This window comes from Salvelinus alpinus, chromosome 9, assembly GCF_045679555.1.
Source record: "Salvelinus alpinus chromosome 9, SLU_Salpinus.1, whole genome shotgun sequence".
In the NCBI taxonomy this organism is placed as follows: Eukaryota; Metazoa; Chordata; class Actinopteri; order Salmoniformes; family Salmonidae; genus Salvelinus; species Salvelinus alpinus.
Window position 1 is genome coordinate 29,060,052 of NC_092094.1, and position 25,748 is coordinate 29,085,799.

At 44.4% G+C, this 25,748-nt stretch overlaps 2 protein-coding genes across 3 annotated transcripts in view; one reads left to right on the plus strand and one right to left on the minus strand.

The window, feature by feature from the left end:
- The window catches only part of wwox (WW domain containing oxidoreductase), a 283,070-nt gene extending 261,361 nt beyond the window's left edge, over positions 1-21,709 (plus strand). For both annotated transcript variants that reach the window (XM_071416636.1, XM_071416637.1), the window contains one exon: positions 20,481-21,709. In XM_071416636.1, coding sequence (XP_071272737.1) covers positions 20,481-20,672 — 192 coding nt within the window. In that variant the 3' untranslated portion in view covers positions 20,673-21,709. The remainder of the gene's footprint in view (positions 1-20,480) is intronic.
- The window catches only part of LOC139584603 (transcription factor Maf-like), a 167,703-nt gene continuing 157,159 nt past the window's right edge, over positions 15,205-25,748 (minus strand). Inside the window, exon 3 of the mRNA XM_071416638.1 lies at positions 15,205-21,665. The gene's annotated coding sequence lies outside the window, so the exon portion shown is untranslated. The remainder of the gene's footprint in view (positions 21,666-25,748) is intronic.

Consider the following 25,748-nt stretch of genomic DNA (forward strand, 5'->3'; position numbering starts at 1 on the left):
TAAGATGTGTTTTAATACAGAGGGTGTGGGGTGTGTAAGATGTGTTTCAATACAGAGGGTGTGGGGTGTGTAAGATGTGTTGTAATACAGAGGGTGAGGGGTGTGTAAGATGTGTTTTAATACAGAGGGTGTGGGGTGTGTAAGATGTGTTTTAATACAGAGGGTGTGGGGTGTGTAAGATGTGTTTTAATACAGAGGGTGTGGGGTGTGTAAGGTGTGTTGTAATACAGAGGGTGTGGGGTGTGGAAGATGTGTTTTAATACAGAGGGTGTGGGGTGTGGAAGATGTGTTTCAATACAGAGGGTGTGGGGTGTGTAAGATGTGTTGTAATACAGAGGGTGAGGGGTGTGTAAGATGTGTTTTAATACAGAGGGTGTGGGGTGTGTAAGATGTGTTTTAATACAGAGGGTGAGGGGTGTGTAAGATGTGTTTTAATACAGAGGGTGTGGGGTGTGTAAGATGTGTTTCAATACAGAGGGTGTGGGGTGTGTAAGATGTGTTTTAATACAGAGGGTGTGGGGTGTGTAAGATGTGTTTTAATACAGAGGGTGAGGGGTGTGTAAGATGTGTTTTAATACAGAGGGTGTGGGGTGTGTAAGATGTGTTTTAATACAGAGGGTGTGGGGTGTGTAAGATGTGTTTTAATACAGAGGGTGAGGGGTGTGTAAGATGTGTTTTAATACAGAGGGTGTGGGGTGTGTAAGGTGTGTTTTAATACAGAGGGTGTGGGGTGTGTAAGATGTGTTTTAATACAGAGGGTGTGGGGTGTGTAAGATGTGTTTTAATACAGAGGGTGAGGGGTGTGTAAGATGTGTTTTAATACAGAGGGTGTGGGGTGTGTAAGATGTGTTTTAATACAGAGGGTGTGGGGTGTGTAAGGTGTGTTTTAATACAGAGGGTGAGGGGTGTGTAAGATGTGTTTTAATACAGAGGGTGTGGGGTGTGTAAGGTGTGTTTTAATACAGAGGGTGAGGGGTGTGTAAGATGTGTTTTAATACAGAGGGTGTGGGGTGTGTAAGGTGTGTTTTAATACAGAGGGTGAGGGGTGTGTAAGATGTGTTTTAATACAGAGGGTGTGGGGTGTGTAAGATGTGTTTTAATACAGAGGGTGTGGGGTGTGTAAGATGTGTTTTAATACAGAGGGTGAGGGGTGTGTAAGATGTGTTTCAATACAGAGGGTGTGGGGTGTGTAAGATGTGTTGTAATACAGAGGGTGAGGGGTGTGTAAGATGTGTTTTAATACAGAGGGTGTGGGGTGTGTTTTAATACAGAGGGTGTGGGGTGTGTAAGATGTGTTTTAATACAGAGGGTGAGGGGTGTGTAAGATGTGTTTTAATACAGAGGGTGTGGGGTGTGTAAGATGTGTTTCAATACAGAGGGTGTGGGGTGTGTAAGATGTGTTTTAATACAGAGGGTGTGGGGTGTGTAAGATGTGTTTTAATACAGAGGGTGAGGGGTGTGTAAGATGTGTTTTAATACAGAGGGTGTGGGGTGTGTAAGATGTGTTTTAATACAGAGGGTGTGGGGTGTGTAAGATGTGTTTTAATACAGAGGGTGTGGGGTGTGTAAGATGTGTTTTAATACAGAGGGTGAGGGGTGTGTAAGGTGTGTTGTAATACATAGGGTGAGGGGTGTGTAAGGTGTGTTGTAATACAGAGGGTGAGGGGTGTGTAAGATGTGTTTTAATACAGAGGGTGAGGGGTGTGTAAGATGTGTTGTAATACAGAGGGTGAGGGGTGTGTAAGATGTGTTTTAATACAGAGGGTGTGGGGTGTGTAAGGCAGGTTAGGGACCAGAGGTGATTTGTTTATTAGACTGACATTGGAGTCCTGGAATCCAGCAAATCTCTAGTCTACAGGGTGTGATGCCTCTTCTATTATCCTATATAACCTACCTTCTTTAGCTTAACCTTCAATTGACCTTTTTGCCTTGTCATCATTGTTTAAAACAGCTTCAGCATCTTTCCCATAGTATGGTAGCTGTTCTGTCCTCTATAGGCTGATGTAACTTACTGCTCAACTTCTAATGACTGTCTCTGTCTCCTGTCCCATCCCATCTCTGTTCCACTCCTCTTCTCAGCCATGAGACAGTTAAACAGAACTACCTGGTCTCACCGTTCCTCTTGTCTTACACCTTCAAACAGAATACAACAGCTTTCATAGCACAGCATTAATGACAATCACTAGTCCGACTGAGGATCAGAGGGGTGTGTGTGTGTGCTTGCATTTGGTGTGTGTCTGTGTGTGCTTGCGTACGTGCATTTGGTGTGTGCTTTGCGTACATGCTTGCGTTTGGTTTGTGTGTATGTGTGTGTGTGTGTCAGATGAGGTGGGGTTAGGTGGTTGAGGCTGATGAAATGCCCATCTATATTAGCAGGAGCAATGTGTGGGTTGTTCTTCCCACTAACCAGGTCTCTGATCTCTGAGACTGGCATCATTAACCCAGGACACCTGAAGGGCTGGTTTGGTCTTTCAGACTGTAGGATAGTTTCTGATGAGGCAGCAGGAAGACACTTTAGACTCTTCACAAGTCTCTCTTCTTGTTTCAGTAAAGAGACAGAGAGACCATCACACTACCAGGTTCAAGTCTCTCTCCTTGTTTCAGTAAAGAGACAGAGAGACCATCACACTACCAGGTTCAAGTCTCTCTTCTTGTTTCAGTAAAGAGACAGAGAGACCATCACACTACCAGGTTCAACTTCCCCAAGGGCAGTAGCACACTATGTTCTTGAATGGAGAAAGTAATAGGCAAGAACACACACATACATACACACACACCGACGCACATACATACATACATACACACACACACGGTTCACGGTGCCTGCCCAAACACAGTGGAGTGAACTAATAAGGAGGTGTTAAAAATATGTAATTAACTAAATGTTCCTGCTGCTGGGGCGCAGATGAATGGACTGTCACTCTGTAATGCAATAGGGAGAAAGAGGGAAATAGAGAGAGATACTGGAGGGAGGGAGAGAGAGAGAGACCAATCCAGAACAACTACCTCCCACTACATACCTTGTTTTTTCTAGCTTCCCGCCCCTATTTGTCATGTTTCTATCTTATCATCTTAAGCCTCACTTTTGGTTCTCTGTTCTATAGACTCATAGTGGGTTCTAGACTCTGATAGATTACAGTAAGAGTGTTTTCTCTCATCGTGTGAGTGTGTGTGTGTGTTAAGGGAGACAGTGTGGGCAGCCAATCGTATCAGGCCATCAGCACAGTCCTCTCATAAATTACCTGCAGCTAACAAAGCATGCTGCTGTAAGCATTACACAGGCAGTCAAAGTCACCTCACACAGCAAGGGTACACACTTCTACTAGCTTACTGGGGGGAGAGGGAAGGAGTGGGGATACAAGGTTAGCTCAGACACAAACACATACACACACTTACAGATATCTTCAAAATGGCTGCATGCTTGAACTGACAACAAACCCGTTCTGAATACATTGGCTTCCTCAATAGCCAGCTTATATCTTCCTCTACATTGAAACTTCCACTGCCTAATCTTAAAAAACTAGACAGCCGGAACCAGTTTAGAAAGCAGAGTTAAGAGAGACAAATAGAGAGGGGGAGAGAGAGAGAAATAGAGAGAAAGGGAGATAGGGAGATAGAAATAGAGAGAGAGGGACATAGAACTAGAGAGGGGAGATAGGGAGATAGAAATAGAGAGAGAGGGACATATAAATAGAGAGGGGAGAGAGAGAGATATAGAAATAGATTGACATATAAATAGAGAGGGGAGATAGAAATAGAGAGAGGGACATAGAAATAGAGAGGGGAGATAGGGAGATAGAGAGGGGGACATAGGGAGATAGAAATAGAGAGAGAGGGACGTAGAACTAGAGAGGGGAGATAGGGAGATATAAATAGAGAGAGAGAGGGACATAGAAATAGAGAGAAAGGGAGATAGAAATAGAGGGACATAGAAATAGAGAGGGGAGATAGGGAGATAGAAATAGAGAGAGAGGGACATAGGGAGATAGAGAGAGGGACATAGAAATAGAGAGGGGAGAGAGAGAGATATAGAGAGAAAGGGAGATAGAAATAGAGGGACATATAAATAGAGAGGGGAGATAGGGAGATAGAGGGACATAGAAATAGAGAGGGGGGAGGGAGATAGAAATAGAGAGCGAGAGGGGGACAGAAATAGAGAGGGGGAGGGAGATAGAAATAGAGAGAGAGGGACATAGAAATAGAGAGAGAGGGACATAGAAATAGAGAGCGAGAGGGGGACAGAAATAGAGAGAGGGAGATAGAAATAGAGAGAGAGGGACATAGAAATAAAGAGTGAAAGGGACATAGAAATAGAGAGGGGGAGAGGGAGATAGAAATAGAAAGGGGAGAGAGGGAGATAGAAATAGAGAGAAAGGGGGAAAGAGGGAGATAGGAATAGAGAGAAAGGGGGAGAGAGGGAGATAGAAAGGGGGAGAGGGAGAGGGAGAGGGAGATAGAAATAGAGAGAGTGAGATGGAGAGGGAGATAGAAATAGAGAGAGTGAGATGGAGAGGGAGATAGAAATAGAGAGAGTGAGATGGAGAGGGAGATAGAAATAGAGAGAGTGAGATGGAGAGGGAGATAGAAATAGAGAGAGTGAGATGGAGAGGGAGATAGAAATAGAGAGAGTGAGATGGAGAGGGAGATAGAAATAGAGAGAGTGAGATGGAGAGGGAGATAGAAATAGAGAGAGTGAGAGAGAGAAATAGAGAGAGAGGGACATAGAAATAAAGAGTGAAAGGGGGATAGAAATAGAGAGGGGGAGAGGGAGATAGAAATAGAGAGAAAGGGGGAGAGAGGGAGAGAGAGAAATAGATAGGGGGGAGAGAGTGAGATGGAGAGGGAGATAGAAATAGAGAGGGGGGAGAGGGAGATAGAAATAGAGAGAGTGAGATGGAGAGGGAGATAGAAATAGAGAGGGGGGAGAGAGAGAAATAGAGAGATAGAAATAGAGGCAGGTAGAAATAGAAGGGAGAGAGGCAGATAGAAATAGAGAGAAAGGGGGAGAGAGAGATAGAAATTAGAAATAGAGAGAAAGGGGGAGAGAGGGATATAGAAATAGAGAGGGGGAGAGAAAGAAATAGAAAGGGCGAGAGAGGGAGATAGAAATTAGAAATAGAGAGGGGGAGAGAGAGAAATAGAGAGGGGGAGAGAGAGAAATAGAGAGGGGGAGAGAGAGAAATAGAGAGGGGGAGAGAGAGAAATAGAGAGGGGGAGAGAGAGAAATAGAGAGGGGGAGAGAGAGAAATAGAAAGGGGGGAGAGAGTGAGATAGAAATAGAGGGAGATAGAGATGTGATGTGTCCTTGAGACATAGTGGTGTCATAGTGACCCTGCACACCTGATGGTAACAAGGCCTAGCCGCGGGAAATAGCGGTTCACCGCTGGAGCTAATTAACATCATCACCACGGTAACAGTCACCGCCACATCAACAGAGAGACCGCAGTGGCTTGTGTGTGTACAGTATGTGTGTGCTTTCTCCTGATGCTTTTGTAGTGTTTTCAAGTTAAGATAGTTGAGGTGAATTTTAGTCAGCATGTAGAGTTTCAGTCTTTAGAAAAGAAGGTAAATACCTGGACATCAATCTCTGTTCACACCGACATTCAGCTGTCAATTTGAGATTGATTTGACTTGATGGAAGGATACGTTGTCAGGTATTAAGGTAGATGACAGCTCAGTATATACATGACAACTGATGTCATCTTATGAAACTGACTTAATAAGTCACACACACACACAATCACACGCACACACACGTCCAAAGGTCAGTGTTAGCAGCAGGACAAATGAGACTACACACAGCCATCTGGCCAAGAGGAACACTCTCCTACTTCTCACCTTACACTCACCCTCTCCTCTCCTATGTTGCTCCCTCTTCCTTTTTCTCCTCAGTCATTTACTCTTTTTCTCTCCTCCTGTTAGCCCATCCCCTTCAACTCTGGATCTCTTTTTCTCTCTTCCTCCCTTCTGCCATTCCCTTCTCTTCCTCTCCTCTCCCATTCTTCTCTGTCCATCTCATGTAAGTCACAGGTGAATGGTGTGTTTACGTGCCTGTGTGCAAGAGTGTGTATGTCTGTGTACGTGCCTGTGTGTGTGTGTGTCTTCGAGAGAGAGCGAGAGAGCGGGCCCCCTGGGCTGTCACTGAAGGTGACCTGTGGTCCGTGACCTGAGAGGCCAACTTTATTAAAATGAATGTTGAGTTGAGGTCTAGTCCTGACAGCAGCATAATTACATGGAGGAGCTGAACAGCACTAATTTATTCACACCGCATTCAACCGGCCAGCAGCACAGAGAGGGGTCAGCATTGACACACACTCACAGGAGCTCGGGAACACACGCACACATGCACAGACACCGGAGCACATGAACACACACAGGAGCATGGGGGTCTGCAGTGTGTGCGTGTGATGAAATGAATGCAGGCGAGGCTGTGGGTTGTTTCAGAGGACTGTAGACCTGAGGGGATGGTGTTGGGCCATGGAACAGGAACTATTTAGTCTCTCTGTGTTCTATGGTGACTGCTACTATAAATGCAAAGCTTTCTGCTTACTGCCTGCCATCACTTAATCCCAACACCAAAACCTTACGCTCGCCACCCTGTACCACACACACACACACACACACACACACACACACACACACACACACACACACACACACACACACACACACAGTACCAACCCAGCAATGCCATTACACAGTCACAAACACACAGTGGGGCCCAGACCCAGTGCCCTCATTACTCTGGTGAAAAGGTGTTAAGTAGTTAGACAAGCTCTACTAGTCACATGGTATTATACTGTCAGAGCAGGGCCACGCAGCACACACACACACACACACAGACTGGAGGGGAAAGGGAGAGAGTGAAGGGAAAAGGAGGAGAGAGAAAGGGAGTGAAATAAGTATCTCCGGGTAACCGTGATGACCAAGGGCACACTGATCTGTCCTGTTAACAGACCTCTGGACACTCATAATGCTACTGCTACTTTCTTTACTGTGATGTGTGTGTGTGTGTGTGTGTGTGTGTGTGTGTGTGTGTGTGTGTGTGTGTGTGTGTGTGTGTGTGTGTGTGTGTGTGTGTGTGTGTGTGTGTGTGTGATAATGGCGGTGCTAGTTGCTCTCCTGTGAAAATGACACGTCCCTGCCAAATTAATATAATTACTAGCAGAATTTAATGGGCCAGATCTGCCTCCTTATTTAAACTAGAACACCCCTCTGACGACCTCCAGCTAGAGAACTACGGAGGAGGAAGGAAGGAAAGGAAAGAGATAGAAATAGGGAGGGAGGATGGAGAGAAGGAGGGACGGGGGTTGCTCACAGATATCCCATTTCGTTTGGATTAAAACGTTTAATTTATAATATCTACTATAACATCAATATTATTGTCATCCAAATAGCCTGGTTGTTTCCTCTATTGTTGATACTTTCGATATCAATTCATATTCCATAATATAACTGTCATATTGTCCATTGCTTGACAGTCTGAATACATATACAGTGGGGAGAACAAGTATTTGATACACTGACAATTTTGCAGGTTTTCCTACTTACAAAGCATGTAGAGGTCTGTAATTTTTATCATAGGTACACTTCAACTTTGAGAGAAGGAATCTAAAACAAAAATCCAGAAAATCACATTGTATGATTTTTAAGTAATTAATTTGCATTTTATTGCATGACATAAGTATTTGATACATCAGAAAAGCAAAACTGAATATTTGGTACAGAAACCTTTGTTTGCAATTACAGAGATCATACGTTTCCTGTAGTTCTTGACCAGGTTTGCACACACTGCAGCAGGGATTTTGGCCCACTCCTCCATACAGACCTTCTCCAGATCCTTCAGGTTTACGGGGCTGTCGCTGGGCAATACGGACTTTCGGCTCCCTCCAAAGATTTTCTATTGGGTTCAGGTCTGGAGACTGGCTAGGCCACTCCAGGACCTTGAGATGCTTCTTACGGAGCCACTCCTTAGTTGCCCTGGCTGTGTGTTTCGGGTCGTTGTCATGCTGGAAGACCCAGCCACGACCCATCTTCAATGCTCTTACTGAGGGAAGGAGGTTGTTGGTCAAGATCTCGCGATACATGGCCCCATCCATCCTCCCCTCAATACGGTGCAGTCGTCCTGTCCCCTTTGCAGAAAAGCATCCCCAAAGAATGATGTTTCCACCTCCATGCTTCACGGTTGGGATGGTGTTCTTGGGGTTGTACTCATCCTTCTATTCCTCCAAACACGGCGAGTGGAGTTTAGAGCAAAAAGCTCTATTTTTGTCTCATCAGACCACATGACCTTCTCCCATTCCTCCTCTGGATCATCCAGATGGTCATTGGCAAACTTCAGACGGGCCTGGACATGCGCTGGCTTGAGCAGGGGGACCTTGCGTGCGCTGCAGGATTTTAATCCATGACGGCGTAGTGTGTTACTAATGGTTTTCTTTGAGACTGTGGTCCCAGCTCTCTTCAGGTCATTGACCAGGTCCTGCCGTGTAGTTCTGGGCTGATCCCTCACATTCCTCATGATCATTGATGCCCCACGAGGTGAGATCTTGCATGGAGCCCCAGACCGAGGGTGATTGACCGTCATCTTGAACTTCTTCCATTTTCTAATAATTGTGCCAACAGTTGTTGCCTTCTCACCAAGCTGCTTGGCTATTGTCCTGTAGCCCACCCCAGCCTTGTACAGGTCTACAATTTATCCCTGATGTCCTTACACAGCTCTCTGGTCTTGGCCATTGTGGAGAGGTTGGAGTCTGTTTGATTGAGTGTGTGGACAGGTGTCTTTTATACAGGTAACGAGTTCAAACAGGTGCAGTTAATACAGGTAATGAGTGGAGAACAGGAGGGCTTCTTAAAGAAAAACTAACAGGTCTGTGAGAGCCGGAATTCTTACTGGTTGGTAGGTGATCAAATACTTATGTCATGCAATAAAATGCAAATTAATTACTTAAAAATCATACAATGTGATTTTCTGGATTTTTGTTTTAGATTCCGTCTCTCACAGTTGAAGTGTACCTATGATAAAAATGACAGACCTCTACATGCTTTGTAAGTAGGAAAACCTGCAAAATCGGCAGTGTATCAAATACTTGTTCTCCCCACTGTACATAGTTGAATAAATCCTCATCCCATCCATATTGTTGATTGTTGTCCATTTCCAAATGGACCAATAGGCTGTACTGTCTGTAGTTACCATAACAATGAGACAAAATGACCTGATTGAGATGAGTGTATTCTGATGCTTTTGCCTTCTGGATCTCTGGTCCAAATACAATTACACTGCCTTCAGAAAGTATTCACACCCCTTGACTTTTTCCATATTTTGTTGTGTTAAAGCCTGCATTTAAAATTGACAAAATATATATTTTTTTGTGACTGGCCAACACACAATACCCCATAATGTCAAAGTTAATTTCTATTTATTTCAATTTTTTAACAAATGTATTAAAAAGAAAAAGCTGAAATGTGTTGTTATGGCAAGCCTAAATAACTTTTATTTTTTAACTTTTGATTTTTGAATGACTACCTCATATTTTCACCCCACACATACAATTATCTGTAAGGTCCCTCAGTCGAGCAGTGAAATTCAAACACAGATTCAACCACAAATACCAGGGAGGTTTTGGTAGATGGGTAAAAATAAAAAAGCTGACATTGAATATCCATTAAACCATGGTGAAGTTATTAATTACTAGTTACACTTTGGATGGTGTATCAATACAAACAGTCACTACGAAGATACAGGCATCCTTCCAAACTCAGTTGCCAGAGAGGAAGGAAACCACTCAGGGATTTTACCATGAGGCCAATGGTGATTTTAAATGCTGTGATAGGAGAAAACTAAGGATGGATGAACAACATTGTCAATTCAGTTAGTATTGTAGAGTAAGAACAGAGTGAAAAGGAAGCCTTTACAGAACACAAATATTCCAAAACATGCATCCTGTTTGCGACAAGGCACTAAAGTAATACTGCAAAAAATGTGGCAACGCAATTAACTTTTTGTCCTGAATACAAAGTGTTATGTTTGGGGCAAATCCAATACAACACATTACTAAGTACTATTCCACATATTTTCAAGCATAGTGGTGGCTGCATCATGTTATGGATATGCTTGTAATCGTTAAGGACTGGGGAGTTGTTCAGGATAAAAAAATTATGGAATGGAGCTAAGCACCAGCAAAATCTACACTTGAGTTGCTTACCAAGAAGACAGTTCCTGAGTGGCTGAGTTACAGTTTTAACTTAAAACTGCTTGTAAAGCAATACCAAGACTTGAAAATGGTTATCAGCTGTAATCGCTGCCAAAGATGATGTATTGACTCAGTGTTGTTTTATTTATTTCACCTTTATTTAACCAGGTAGGCCAGTTGAGAACAAGTTCTCATTTACAATTGCGACCTGGCCAAGATAAAGCAAAGCAGTTCGACACATACAACAACACATAGTTACACATAGAGTAAAACAAACATACAGTCAATAATACAGTAGAAAAATAAGTCTATATACAATGTGAGCAAGTGAGGTGACATAAGGGAGGTGAAGGCAAAAAAAAGGCCATGGTGTAAATACAATATAGCAAGTAAAACACTGGAATGGTTGATTTGCAGTGGAAGAATGTGCAAAGTACAGATAGAAATAATGGAGCGCAAAGGAGCATAATAAATAAATAAATAAATACATGAGGGGAAGAGGTAGTTGTTTGGGCTAAATTATAGATGGGCTATGTACAGGTGCAGTAATCTGTGAGCTGTTCTGACAGCTGGTGCTTAAAGCTAGTGAGGGAGATAAGTGTTTCAGGGATTTTTGTAGTTCGTTCCAGTCATTGGCAGCAGAGAACTGGAAGGAGAGGCGGCCAAATCAAGAATTGGTTTTGGGGGTGACCAGAGAGATATACCTGCTGGAGCGCGTGCTACAGGTGGGTGCTGCTATGGTCACCAGCGAGCTGAGATAAGGGGGGACTTTACTAGAATTTCTAGCTTATCCTAAAAAACTTATCATAAAGTGCTGAAAATGAATCCTAAAAAAATGCCTTATGCTGAAAATGATTGAATCTGCACAGTGCCTTGCTAAAGCCAATATTGATGTTTGAGTAGGCTGTAGGGCTACTTTTCAAGGAAATATAATTGTATTATATTGATAATTAGATTCAATAGAGCAAATTTAAAGAAAATGTATTATTACAAGGTTGAAATAACTTCTCTTCCTGTTTCTTATATTAAATATGTGTATGTTTTTAATTTATTTATTTATTAGTAGGCTTATGGATATCATTTTCAAGTTATTCACCCAATCCTGTTTTATTTATTCTGTCTCAAGGGAAGGCAACGAATGCAGTGCATGTGAAATCTCACTGTAATAAGGCTAGACGGCTATAGGGCTGTTTTTAGATCAGGTTTAATCCAGTTTCCCGCCGAGCCACCAGCCAACCGTTCCCTGACCAATGTGTTTACATGCTTAATAGTGAGAGAGCGCGCACAGCAATTCCATGAAGGAGCAGCGTTCGCGCTAAAATCGAACGCGTTGCGGCACTGCTTAGGAGAGAGAGGTGAGGAAGAGTGGGTTGGAGAGGAAGTGAGAAAGAGAGAGATGGAGATAGATGAAATGAGAAAGTGGGGAAAAGAGGGAGTGAGAGAGTGAGATGGAGAAAGATGAAATGAGAAAGTGGGGAAGAGAGGGAGTGAGATGGAGATAGATGAAGTGGGGAAGAGAGGGAGTGAGATGAAGATAGATGAAATGAGAATGTGGGGAAGAGAGGGAGTGAGAGAGTGAGATGGAGAAAGTGGGGAAGAGAGGGAGTGAGATGGAGATAGATGAAGTGGGGAAGAGAGGGAGTGAGATGGAGATAGATGAAATGAGAATGTGGGGAAGAGAGGGAGTGAGAGAGTGAGATGGAGAAAGATGAAATGAGAAAGTGGGAGAGGGAGAAAGATTAGAAGAGAAAGTAAGGAGGAGTGACTGGGAGTGACAGAGAGAAAAAGATCACGCCCAATAAAGCGTCCAGTCCTCTTCTTGTTTAATGCAGCTGTTTTATAGTTCTACATGCCCCCATAGTCCCACTATGTAGAGAGACTCCTATTCTCCCATTCAGACCAGGCTTTTTAATCTCCTCCCTGTGCCAGAGCCCCTCTCTCTTTACTGCCCCTCTTTAATGAAGAGCTGTCCAATAAGGCCTTTTATTGTCTTAGCATATGTTGCTTTTATTTGGGGACAATAATTAGCTGGAGCCCATCACCTCACAAGTCCTATCCCAAGATAAAAAGGAGATAGTTTCACAGTTGCTGCCCAAGTCCTTCTCATTCTCATCGTTTTCCCCTTGAATGATTCTTCTCCTAACACCTGCCTCTCTTTTATCCTCTCCTACTTTCTTTCTCTCCTCTTGTCACCCACTCCCTTGTCGACTCATCCCTTCATCCCCTCCTTCCCTACTCTTTTCTCTCCTGGCTCATCCTTACCTCCTTTTGTTCACCCCCCACACACACACGTTGCAGAAGTTGGAGTTGAGGCAGAGATGGTGGAGTGTGGCGAACAGAGAGGGTAGAGGTATGACACAGCAGTAGCGGGGGTTGAAAGTGTACAGTCTCTCCATTCTCAAATCAATCCAATCAAATCAAAGTTTATTTGTCACGTGCGCCGAATACAACAGGTGTACACCTTACAGTGAAGTGCTTACTTACAAGCTCTAACCAACAGTGCAAAAAAACGGTATTAGGTGAACAATAACATTCTCTATCCTAATGTTCTTCAGATGGAGAGATGTGATGTGGGGTCAGGGTGAGCCAGGGTTAGGTGTGTGGTGTCTCCATTCTGTATCCTAATGTTCTTCAGATGGAGAGATGTGATGTGGGGTCAGGGTGAGCCAGGGTTAGGTGTGTGGTGTCTCCATTCTCTATCCTAATGTTCTTCAGATGGAGAGATGTGATATGGGGTCAGGGTGAGCCAGGGTTAGGTGTGTGGTGTCTCCATTCTCTATCCTAATGTTCTTCAGATGGAGAGATGTGATGTGGGGTCAGGGTGAGCCAGGGTTAGGTGTGTGGTGTCTCCATTCTCTATCCTAATGTTCTTCAGATGGAGAGATGTGATGTGGGGACAGGGTGAGCCAGGGTTAGGTGTGTGGTGTCTCCATTCTCTATCCTAATGTTCTTCAGATGGAGAGATGTGATATGGGGTCAGGGTGAGCCAGGGTTAGGTGTGTGGTGTCTCCATTCTCTATCCTAATGTTCTTCAGATGGAGAGATGTGATGTGGGGTCAGGGTGAGCCAGGGTTAGGTGTGTGGTGTCTCCATTCTCTATCCTAATGTTCTTCAGATGGAGAGATGTGATGTGGGGACAGGGTGAGCCAGGGTTAGGTGTGTGGTGTCTCCATTCTCTATCCTAATGTTCTTCAGATGGAGAGATGTGATGTGGGGACAGGGTGAGCCAGGGTTAGGTGTGTGGTGTCTCCATCCTGTCCCTAATGCCCCTCTGGGGAGCAGGCCGCCCAGTTCCCTGTATTACCCAGAAGGCCTAGTGGCTAATGACGGCTTTTTAATAGAATGTAATACATACTGAGGAGCAGAGGCCAGTGCCTTAGAGGGCTCTCCCATTAGAATGGCAAGAACAGCATTATACTTATGCGTGTGTGTGTGTGTGTGTGTGTGTGTGTGTGTGTGTGTGTGTGTGTGTGTGTGTGTGTGTGTGTGTGTGTGTGTGTGTGTGTGTGTGTGTGTGTGTGTGTGTGTGTGTGTGTGTGTGTGTGTGTGTGTGTGTGTGTAGAGGGGGGGCTGAGGTTACGGGGGTGACTGTGGAGTCATGAGGGTGAACGTTGTGTTGTTTTTAGAGGTGTGCTGGTGTGTTTGTGGTGTTAATCCCTCCCCTTCCGGTTGATTGGTTAGGCTGAATGGAGGGCCAGGCCGTTTATCTGAGTGGACCACGTTACCCAGGATTCCCCTCACATCTGGGCTGGGCACGCTTAGATGGGCTGTCGGCTCGCAGAGGCTAGCGCCGCTGAGGGCTAGTGTAAACATACACTCTCTCGCTCTACTCTCTCTCTCTTTCTCTCACTCTCACTCGCTCTGTCGCTCTCTATTACACAAACATGGGCCAGAGACAAGGCAGCAGACGTATTGTTGTTACAATGATCATTTATTAAATGTGAAATATCTTTAGCACAGATGAAAAATCAGATACTTCCATCTATTGTGAACACCATGGGGTTGGAAATAAACATTCCTGAAGTATCAACAAAAGCACAAAGTCCTGTTGGAGTCCCATCTTCTCCATGGCATAGATAGACCTTCATGTGAGACTGTTAGTTCAGACAGACTGGGTCCTAGTGCTGAGGCAAAGCTCTTTTACTGCTCATACTATCTTCTGTGATCATTCTATCATATAAGCTTGTTATATAGCCTAGTTCCAATTCTAGTTCCTTAAAACAGAACCGTGTTAAATCACAATCTGTGTCCCCCTGTGTGTTTTGCCAGGGCCAGTCATGTCTGCTCTCGTCACAACAAGAGAGGACTATGCTGTGACAGATGTGGACAGACTCTTAACCAGGCTTTAGTTGTTAACACACAGCCTCTCTGCTTTGCCTCAACCCTTCACACACCAAGACAACTGGACAGAACCTTGACCCGAATGGTTTAACCACATTCACAATGACAGTTAAAGGAACAGAAGTGAACCACCCACAAGAGTAAGAAAACTGTAAGACTTTACACTTTGTCCAGGATGTCATCGTCTGACATATTGGTTCTTTTTTATTATTCCTTTTTTATTTGACGTGTTCATAGATGATTTTCAGCACATGCCATATGAGAAGTTAGGGATTATAAAAGTACCTGAAAGAAGTGCTAGAGTGTCAGCATGCATAGCTGTTTGCTATTTACATGTTCCTTTGTACAGGACAGGACGGGCTGGGCCAAGAACAGACTGCTCTACAGTACTGGGTGTATTTACAGGTCAATGTCATAAATACACACGTCTGGGAAAAGGGTCACACGCATATTATCAGAGAATGCTCGTATGACAGAATGACAGAGCACAGCCTTGATGAGGCAGAAACAAAACATGTTTTTTTCTCTTTCTGGTACATTAGTCCTATGCTAACAAATAGCACAATGCATCATATAGTATTGCTGTACTGTACAAGCACAGAGTGATTAGACATGGTTAGAGATCACCACACTAACATGTTATACCATGAAAACAACACCGAACAACTCTGAGGTACAGTATAGTTACCCTTTAATGATTCAACACCAATATCTCCCTTCTCTCTGACCTTTAAATACATTGAAGAGTGGCTGTTCAACAGTTAAATATTGCAGAATACTTTCCAAAGTACATTTTAAATATTTTCATTATGTTGAAAATTGGAAGACATATATGTGATCCGGGACTATTTTCCAGAGCAGTGATGGTTCAGGCCAGACATGGTCAGGTTATTGCTGCTGATCCAGGGCCTGTTTATTGCAGCTCTTAAAGCATAGAGATTTGGGTTTGTGTGTTTAAGTGGTCTGGAAAAGATCTTGTTGGCTAGGGCCAGGCCGTTTATCTGAGTGGACCCTGCTACTTCGCTTTGTCACATTTCTAGTATATTGCTGAAGTGATGGTGAAAGTGTTTCCCTTTCCCCTTTTAGTTCTGGTGATTTATGTGATGTCTCGGGGACAGTTGCTTTGGCTTACACTCAATTAACCCTTTCCTCTCCACTCACCAGTGTGTGGTGGTCAGTTCTGTCTGATAGGAACATAACATACCAACCCCAAGAAAACCAGTCATTTCTCTCTGTCAACTCTGTAAAACTATGTTTCTCAGAATCAGGATTTACATTGACAAATACTAGTACACAAACAGAAAGAGCCATTGGTTGGTCGACACCTAAAATGTACAGGTATTATTTATAATGTACATGATTATACACATCTGTTGGGCTACTGTACATGTCAGGAGGGATTGTGTGTGTGTGTGTGTGTGCGCGTGCGTCTGCGTGTCTCCAGCCCAGGACATTCCCCTTCTTCTCTCTATGTCTCTCTGATAGATAGTGGTGGTAGGTGGTTCCACATGTTAATGTCTAGCATGCTAATCTCATCAGGTTATCTCTTACACGGGTAAAAAGGTCATGTAGTGGGAGGGCCGAGCTGAACACCAAGAAGATAACACACACACACACTCTCTCTCCCTCTCTCTTTCTCCCTCTCTCTCCTTCTGCTGTGTACATATCTCGGTTGTCTCCCTCAGACAGAATTCCCTGCTCTGCAGTAGAGCTGCTTTCTCAGATCAGGTGTAAATCCTTCCAATGTATTGATGGACCACCTTTCACCTAAAACAGAGTGAAAAAGATGACCCTGGAAGTAGAGTAAGATGAGCAGGCAGGTAAATATATCTTCCAATGAGTTTGTGTCTACGTTCTAAAGCAGATACCTGAGGGTGACTGGTTAGCTAAATGATCTGACACCCTGCTTTTGAAGTGTGTATATGTGGGTCTGGGTGTGTCTCTTTGACACTGAGTGACATGTGTGAGCCTTTGATATGCCAGTCCTATGAGGTGTGTAGAGTTATCAGTGTGCTGGCAGGGAGGGACACAGCCGAGAGATGCAGTTGTTTCATCCGCCTCAATCTGCCGCTGCTACTACCAGCACTGAGAAGGACGTTTGATGAGTGTGTCTGTATTGCTCAATGAGAGAGTCTACTGTATGTCTGTGTATGTGTGCATGCACTTTATTCTGTGACTGTGTGTGACTGTGTGTACATGTGTGTGACTGTGTGTGCATGTGTGTGACTGTGTTTGACTGTGTGTATGTGTGTACATGTGTGCATGTGTGTGACTGTGTGTGCATGTGTGACTGTGTACATGTGTGTACATGTGTGTGACTGTGTGTACATTGTGTGACTGTGTGTACATTGTGTGACTGTGTGTACATTGTGTGACTGTGTGTGACTGTGTGTGACTGTGTGTACATTGTGTGACTGTGTGTACATTGTGTGACTGTGTGTACAGTGTGTGACTGTGTGTAAATTGTGTGACTGTGTGTTACTGTGTGTGACTGTGTGTACATTGTGTTACTGTGTGTGACTGTGTGTACAGTGTGTGACTGTGTGTAAATTGTGTGACTGTGTGTTACTGTGTGTGACTGTGTGTACATTGTGTTACTGTGTGTGACTGTGTGTAAATTGTGTGACTGTGTGTGACTGTGTGTTACTGTGTGTGACTGTGTGTGTTGCTAGATCTTAATGACAGCCAGTGTGTATGTGCTGGAACAGTTCTGGTATATTTCCGTATGTGTGTCTCCCTGTATTAGCCTCTGCCAGCTTGGGCTGCAGATGCTCAAATGAGCCTCAATGAGGCTGTGCCTTTGAAGTGTGTGTGTGTGTGTGTGTGCGTGTGTGTTTGTTTGTGTACAGACCTTTGCTGCTCTGCCAGTGCACTGTACTAAACTGCTATGCACTGCAGTCTCTCATCAGTCCTCTCCCCCAGTCTCATTTGTAGATAAAGAGCAGTTAGCCAGAGAGAAGTATTTCATGTGTCTATAGAAGTCAGCTCCAGAACAGTCTCCTGTCTTCTCATAACGTCACAGCAGTTTTTAGCCAGCAGCAGGGCTACATGAAAGATCCTCTGAGCGCCTGAATTCTGCCTGTAATACTCTCTGATGTCTGTTTCTTCCTCTCTCTGTTTCAAACGCTGTGGAATCGCTCTCCCTCTCTCCCTCTCTCCCGCTCTCCCGCTCTCCCGCTCTCCGCTCCTAATTACCGACTGTGCCAGCTGGTGCTGCATTAGGGAGGCATGTCTCAGTACAGTGTGACTACAGACTACTGTAAACTGGATTTGAGATGTTAAACTGAGAAATACAGCTTCTGAGTAGTCATTTCCCACTCAATTAGAGGGTGTAGGGTAGAGAGTGTAACAGGCTGTCTGCTCTCTAGGTTTCTTAGAAAGAGAAGAGAGGAAGGAGGGGGATTTGCGAGCATGTGCATGCCTGTACTGTATATGTGTGTGTACAAGGGCACTATTCTCATCATATCACTTTTTTTAGGGGTGTATCTCACTCTTTACTGTGGCAAACAGTATATACTCCAATGTTTACTGTTTAGGACCGTTGCTCTCTACTCTACAGTCTGACTTCCCTCATGAACCTCTAGATGATGTGAACATACACAGATGTGTAATCATGGCAGAGATACTGTATGTTCCCTTATAGAGAGTTTACAGAACCCTCTGGCTCCCCACTCCCAACGAGAAGAGCTGCTCCCTCCTCCCCAGTCTAGAACACCGTGGGCCACATCCTCTGTCCAGAAAACAGCCCTCGCAGTGTGCAAACTTCCACAAAACAACTACAAAATACTGCAGCTGTAGAAATATCAAGTGCAACATATTTTGGGTGTGTTTTACTTCAAATCTGGATGAACAGTCGCCACCTTCCTACAGTTATTGTGGTATTCTACAGAGATCGTGTTGTTTTGTGGACAGACAGTGTTGCCCCTGGTCTGTGTAGTTACCACATTTACATAAGCATGCACTCTGTGGAGAGTCAGCAGTCCTGTATACACACAATATAGAAATATATATATATGTACAGTACCAGTCAAAAGTTTGGACACACCTACTCATTCCAGGGTTTCTCTTTATTTGTACTATTTTCTACATTGTAGAATAACAGTGGAGACATCAAAACTATGGAATCATGTAGTAACCAAAAAAGTGTTAAACAAATCAAAATATATTTGAGATTCTTCAAAGTAGCCACCCTTTGCCTTGATGACAGCTTTGCACACTCTTGGCATTCTCTCAACCAGCTTCATGAGGTAGTGACCTGGAATGCATTTCAAGTAACAGGTGTGCCTTGTTAAAAGGACATTTGTGGAGTTTTTTTCTTTCTTAATGCGTTTGAGCCAATCAGTTGTGTTGTGACAAGGTAGGGATGGTATACAGACAATAGCCTTATTTGGTAAAAGACCAAGTCCATATTTTGGCAAGAACAGGTCAAATAAGCTATGAGAAATGACAATCCATCATTACTTTAAGACATGAAGGTCAGTGAATCCGGGACATTTCAAGAACTTTGAAAGTTTCTTCAAGTGCAGTCGCAAAAACCATCAAGCGCTATGATGAAACTAGCTCTCATGAGGACCACCATAGGAAAGGAAGAGTCAGAGTTACCTCTGCTGCAGAGGATAAGTTAATTAGAGTCAACTGCACCTCAGATTGCTGCCCAAATAAATGCTTCACAGAGTTCAAGTAACATACACATATCAACATCAACTGTTCAGAGGAGACTGTGTGAATCAGGCCTTCATGGTCGAATTGTTGCAAAGAAACCACTACTAAAGGACACCAATAAGAAGAGACTTGCTTGGGCCAAGAAACACGAGCAATGGACATTAGACCAGTGGAAATCTGTCCTTTGGTCTGATGAGTCCAAATTTTAGATTTTTGGTTCCAAGCGCTGTGTAGGTGAACGGATGATCTCCGCATGTGTGGTTCCCACCGGGAAGCATGGAGGAGGAGGTGTGATGGTGTGGGGGTGCTTTGCTGGTGACACTGTCTGTGATTTATTTTGAATTCAAGGCACACTTAACCAGTATGGCTACCACAGCATTCTGCAGCAATACGCCATCCCATCTGGTTTGCTCTTAGTGGGAGTATCATTTGTTTTTCAACAGGACAATGACCCAAACACACCTCCAGGGTGTGAAAGGGCAATTTGACCAAGGAGAGTGATGGAGTGCTGCATCAGATGACCTGGCCTCCACAATCCCCCGACCTCAACCCAATTGAGATGGTTTGGGATGAGTTGGACCGCAGAGTGAAGGAAAAGCAGCCAACAAGTGCTCAGCATATGTGGGAACTCCTTCAAGACTGTTGGAAAAGCATTCCTAATGGAGCTGGTTGAGAGAATGCCAAGAGTGTGCAAAGCTGTCATCAAGTAAAAGAGTGGCTACTTTGAAGAATCTAAAATATATTTTGATTTGTTTAACACTTTTTTGGTTACTACATGATTCCATATGTGTTATTTCATAGTTTTGATGTCTTCACTATTATTATACCATGTAGAAAATAGTCAAAATAAAGAAAAACCCTTGAATGAGTAGGTGTGTCCAAACCTTTGACTGGTACTGTATATACACATCTATCCAGATCCATAGTCCCTATGGTAACACTGTCCCATCATTATGGGCTGTGGCAGAGAGGGGTGTCTCTATGGAGTGTCCTCTCTGTATCTCTCTTTCTGTCTCTCCATTTGTATGGAGTTCCTTGTCTGTCTCATATGGAAGCTCTGGAGGATCAGGAGAGATGAGGGTCGCTGAGTACAGGTGTGTGTATTCCAGTGGAGGTGTCTTGGCAGGATCTTAAGGGTGGCTGGATTTCCTGTGTATCTCTTGGCGGACAAGAGGGTCTCTGTCAGTCTCTCTGACTGTCCCCTCCTGCCACACAGATGTTGATCAGTGCTGCTATGTCTCTGTCCTCCATGTTGACTGTTGTCTCTCTGTCTCTTTGTCTCCACAGCAACAGGGGGCAGCCACCACGGTGTACTGTGCGGTAGCTCCTGAGCTGGAGGGTCTAGGAGGGATGTACTTCAACAACTGTTTCCGCTGCCTCCCCTCCCCCCAGGCTGAGGACCAGGTCACTGCAGCCAGCCTGTGGGAGCTAAGTGAGCGCCTGGTCTCAGAGAGGCCTACGGGCCTACAGGCCCTCTGATTGACACGCCCACACTGACTGTCAACAGCCTATCAGGACTGGGGGAGAGAGGAGGGACTAGCCAATCAGGAATGGAGGGAGAGGGAGGAAGTGTGGATGAAAATGAAAATGTGTACATTGAGTGGACTGTAGAAAGCTTCAAACCATTGAACTGAAACTTTCACTTCACTAAGGGGAGTAAAATACACGTACAAATACACCAGGGTTATTGTCTGCCTCTTTGTGGCAGGGAGAGTTCACCAGTTCCTTATTCCAGCCAAAGTTGGTCTGTGTTTCTCACTCCAGTGTGTTACCAGCTGCAACAGACACTGTGTGTATCTTCTCTCTGTATCCAGTTTCCTCCTGTATATATATATATTTGATATGTCTGAGTATGGAGATATGGTGAGTATCATTGTGCTAGTGTAGGGGGGTTGAAGGGGGATAGGAGAAATAAGGAGGTATAATTGAATGGCTATGTACATATTAGAGCTATGGTGTCATGACTATATACAGATGTAGTAGCTGTATTCCATATGAGGCCCTGTTCAGTTCTACTGCCCTTTTATTTACAGGAACAGCATTGGGCCTATGTGCTAACGGGAACTCACGCGTCATCACTTCTCCCCTCTACAGTGTCTGTCTACAGTTAGACCTCCAACCTACATATTATAACTTATAATACTCTACAAAATGCTATTTACATTGTGGTACTGTATCTCTGTCACAATGTTCAGTCACAATTATGTCTGTAGCTACTGGTGAAAGAGAGAATCCAGGAGTTTTAGTAGTTGATCAAACAGGAACTCCGTATTTTCCTTGGATGTTTAGTTTTGTTATTTGTTTCGGGGGATAATCTGGTCATGAAAGTGTGCGGTGTTGGGTGACGGGTCCATCTGTACAGGGACTGTTGCTTGGTTTCTGGGTGGTTTGGAGATGTGTGGACGTTGTGCTTTGTGGCTGTCTGGTGCCGCGGAATGATGTTAAGATATCAGCATTCCTCTGTCATGGTTTCTGTAAAGAAAAAGAAGAGGACACATTAAAGACTGTTTCTTACACTATGTGTCTGGACATTTCAATGCTCACACACACACAGTTGGTAGGATCCTATTCAAAGAAATCAAAACAAATGTACCATAGGGTGTAAGAGTGCAGACTTTGGGGAGAAGGGAGCCAGAAATGGTCTATGAGACTCCTTTATGTGGTCAGTGAGCAGCAGAACACCCTTTGACCTGGAACTATCTTTAACTCAACCCCTCTACCAGGAAATACTGGGCAGGGCCAGGGAGTAATCGACACATTGACCAACCAATCATATGGCTGACCTGCATTATTCTCATGCCTGGTTGGTCGGCTGAATCGATGCCTGAGAGAGTCCCTTTCACTGCTAAACGAACCCTGCCCCGACACAGTGTTCAACAGGATTCAACACTATTATACATACCCTCATCTCTTCTGGTGTAATCTGTTTAGCCTACTGTACCCAGACTACAGCTGTCTTGTTAGTGTTCTTACACACACACACACACACACACACACAGTGAGGAATTGAGGACAGGGAGATTTAGAGAGATGTATAGAGGTGTCCAGAATGTCTAAGTCCCTAGGCAAGAGAAGAAACAACACATTTAGACATCCCCTAAGCTTTACAAATCTTTTGTTACTTTCTTAAAAATCAAATTATTTTTAGGCATGTTGGAGTTGACCTGAACTCTTCCTGCTACCCCGTGGCTGTGTGGGCATGTAACCGGCTGCTACACACTCACTGACCTAAAGGGAGAGAGGGATGGGGTACAGGGGGAGGAGGTGCACCCCGTTATAGGTCCAGAACCCCTTCTGTGGCCCTTAGGGACTGTATTGCTACAGCTGGGCCCCTTACACTTGTCTTCCTCTGCTCCCGAACTGGTAAGGAGCAGCAAGCTGAGATACTTACACCCTTCTCACCCCTCTCCCTCTACACACACACACACACACAGTACTGACAGATTGATGCATGTCACTGAGCTCCTTCAAAGGCAAAATGAGTGAGACATCAACAGCACATAGTCCTCCTGCTTTAACCAGTCAATGACACACACTCAGAGAGATCCCAGGCAGACAACAAACAAACAGGAAACACGGCATTAGGATGTCTTCTGTGTGTGTCTGTTCTGACTGTAGAGGGGGATTCCTGCCTGGCTTTTAAACAAAGTCTTATTGATCAGGTCCTATCGGAATCATCAGATAGTTAATCAATACATTACACTTCCTCCCAATGCTCAGAGAACAGAAGAGGAGAACAGGAGAGGAGAGGAAAAGAGAGGAGAGGAAAAGAGAGGAGAGGAGAGGAAAAGAGAGGAGAGGAGAGGAGAGGAAAAGAGAGGAGAGGAGAGGAAAAGAGAGGAGAGGAGAACAGGATAGGAGAGGAAAAGAGAGGAGAGGAGAGGAAAGGAGAGGAAAAGAGAGGAGAGGAAAAGAGAGGAGAGGAGAGGAAAAGAGAGGAGAACAGGAGAGGAGAGGAGAACAGGATAGGAGATGAAAAGAGAGGAGAGGAGAACAGAAGAGAGGAGAACAGGAGAGGAGAGGAAAAGAGGGGAGAGGAGAACAGAAGAGAGGAGAGGAAAAGAGGGGAGAGGAGAACAATGGAGAGGAGAGGCAAAGAGAGGAGAGGAGAACAGGAGAGGAAAATAGAGGAGAGGAGAACAGGAGAGGAGAGGAAAAGAGAAGAGGAGAGGAAAAGAGAAGAGAGGAGAACAGGATAGGAGAGGAAAAGAGAAGAGGAGAGGAAAAGAGGAGAGGAGAACAGAAGAGAGGAGAGGAGAACAGGATAGGAGAGGAAAAGAGAGGAGAGGAGAACAGAAGAGGAGAGGAAAAGAGAGGAGAGGAGAACAGAAGAGAGGAGAGGAAAAGAGAGGAGAGGAGAACAGGAGATGAGAGGAGAACAGAAGAGAGGAGAGGAGAACAGAAGAGAGGAGAGGAGAACAGAAAAGAGGAGAGGAAAAGAGAGGAGAGGAGAGGAAAAGAGAACAGAAGAGAGGAGAGGAAAAGAGAGGAGAGGAGAACAGGAGAGGAGAGAACAGAAGAGAGGAGCGGAGAACAGAAGAGAGGAGAGGAGAACAGGAGAGGAGAGGAGAACAGAAAAGAGGAGAGGAAAAGAGAGGAGATGAGTACAGGAGAGGAGAGGAGAACAGAAAAGAGGAGAGGAGTACAGGAGAGGAGAGGAGAAGAGAGGAGCGGAGAACAGAAGAGGAGAGGAGAACAGAAAAGAGGAGAGGAAAAGAGAGGAGAGGAGTACAGGAGAGAAGAGGAGAACAGAAAAGAGGAGAGGAGAACAGGAGAGGAAGAGACACACTGGGCAAAAACAGGTTGAATCAACATGGTTTCCATGCCATTTCAACCCCCAAAAATCCATGTAATGATGTTGAATGAAAGTGGAAAACTGATTGCCATTTTGTATTTTTTTCACACAACTTTTACCCAAAATCCAGACATGGTGACATTGATTTCACATTGAATTCAAATTAGTTGAAAACCCAACTAACTGTAAATCAAAACTAGACGTTGAACTGACATCTGTGTCCAGTGGGGAGCATTCGTCTCTCTGAGGAGGAAGACCTAGATTTTTTAACCCACCGCTAAGGCCCCTCAAAATCTCTCCTCTCTCTCTCTACCTCTCTCTCTCCTCCCTCTCTATGTCTCTCTACTATCTCTCTACCTCTCTCTCTCCTCCCTCTCTATGTATCTCTCCTCTCTCTCTACCTCTCTCTCTCCTCCCTCTCTATGTCTCTCTACGATCTCTCTACCTCTCTCTCTTCCTCCCTCTCCTCTCTCTCTCCTCCCTCTCTATGTCTCTCTACTATCTCTCTCTCCTCCCTCTCTATGTCTCTCTCCTCTCTCCTCCCTCTCTGTCTCTCTCTCTACCTCTCTCTCCTCCCTCTCTATGTCTCTCCTCTCTCTCTACCTATTTCTCTCATCCCTCTGTCTCTTTCCTCTCTCTACCACTCCCTCTCTTCTCTCTACCTCTCCCTCTACCTTTCCCTCTCCTCTCTCTCTACCTCTCCCTCTCCTCTCCCTCTCCTCTCTGTACCGCTCCCTCTCCTCTCCCTCTCCTCTCTCTACCTCTCCCTCTCCTCTACCTCGTCTTCTCCTCTCCTCTCTCTATCTCTCCCTCTCCTCTCTCTACCTCTCCCTCTCCTCTCTCTACCTCTCCCTCTCCTCTCTACCTCTCTTCTCTCTCTACCTCTCCCTCCATCCCTACACATACAGTTGAAGTCGGAAGTTTACATACACTTAGGTTGGAGTCATTAAAACTCGTTTTTCAACCACTCCACAATTTTTTTGTTAACAAACTCTAGTTTTGGCAAGTCGGTTATGACATCTACTTTGTGCATGACACAAGTAATTTTTCCAACAATTGTTCACAGACAGTTAATTTCACTTATAATTCACTGTATCACAATTCCAGTAGGTCAGAAGTTTACAAACACTAAGTTGACTGTGCTTTTAAACAGCTTGGAAAATTCCAGAAAATGATGTCATGGCTTTAGAAGCTTCTGATAGGCTAACTGACATCATTTGAGTCAATTAGAGGTGTACATGTGGATGTATTTAAAGGCCTACCTTCAAACTCTGCCTCTTTTTTTAAATCATGGGAAAATCAGAAAATAAATTGTAGACCTCTGGTTCATCCTTGCGAGCAATTTCCAAATGCCTGAAGGTACCACGTTCATCTGTACAAACAATAGTACACAAGTATAAACACCATGGGACCACGGAGCCGTCATACCGCTCAGGAAGGAGACGCGTTCTGTCTCCTAGAGATGAACGTACTTTGGTGCGAAAAGTGCAAATCAATCCCAGACCAACAGCAAAGGACCTTGTGAAGATGCTGGAGGAAACAGGTACAAAAGTATCTATATCCACAGTAAAACGAGTCCTATATCGTATCGACATAACCTGAAAGGCCGCTCAGCAAGTAAGAAGCCACTGCTCCAAAACCGCCATAAAAAAGCCAGACTACGGGTTGCAACTGCACATGAAGACAAAGATCGTACTTTTTGAAAAAATGTCCTCTGGTCTGATGAAACAAAAATAGAACTGTTTGGTCATAATGACTAT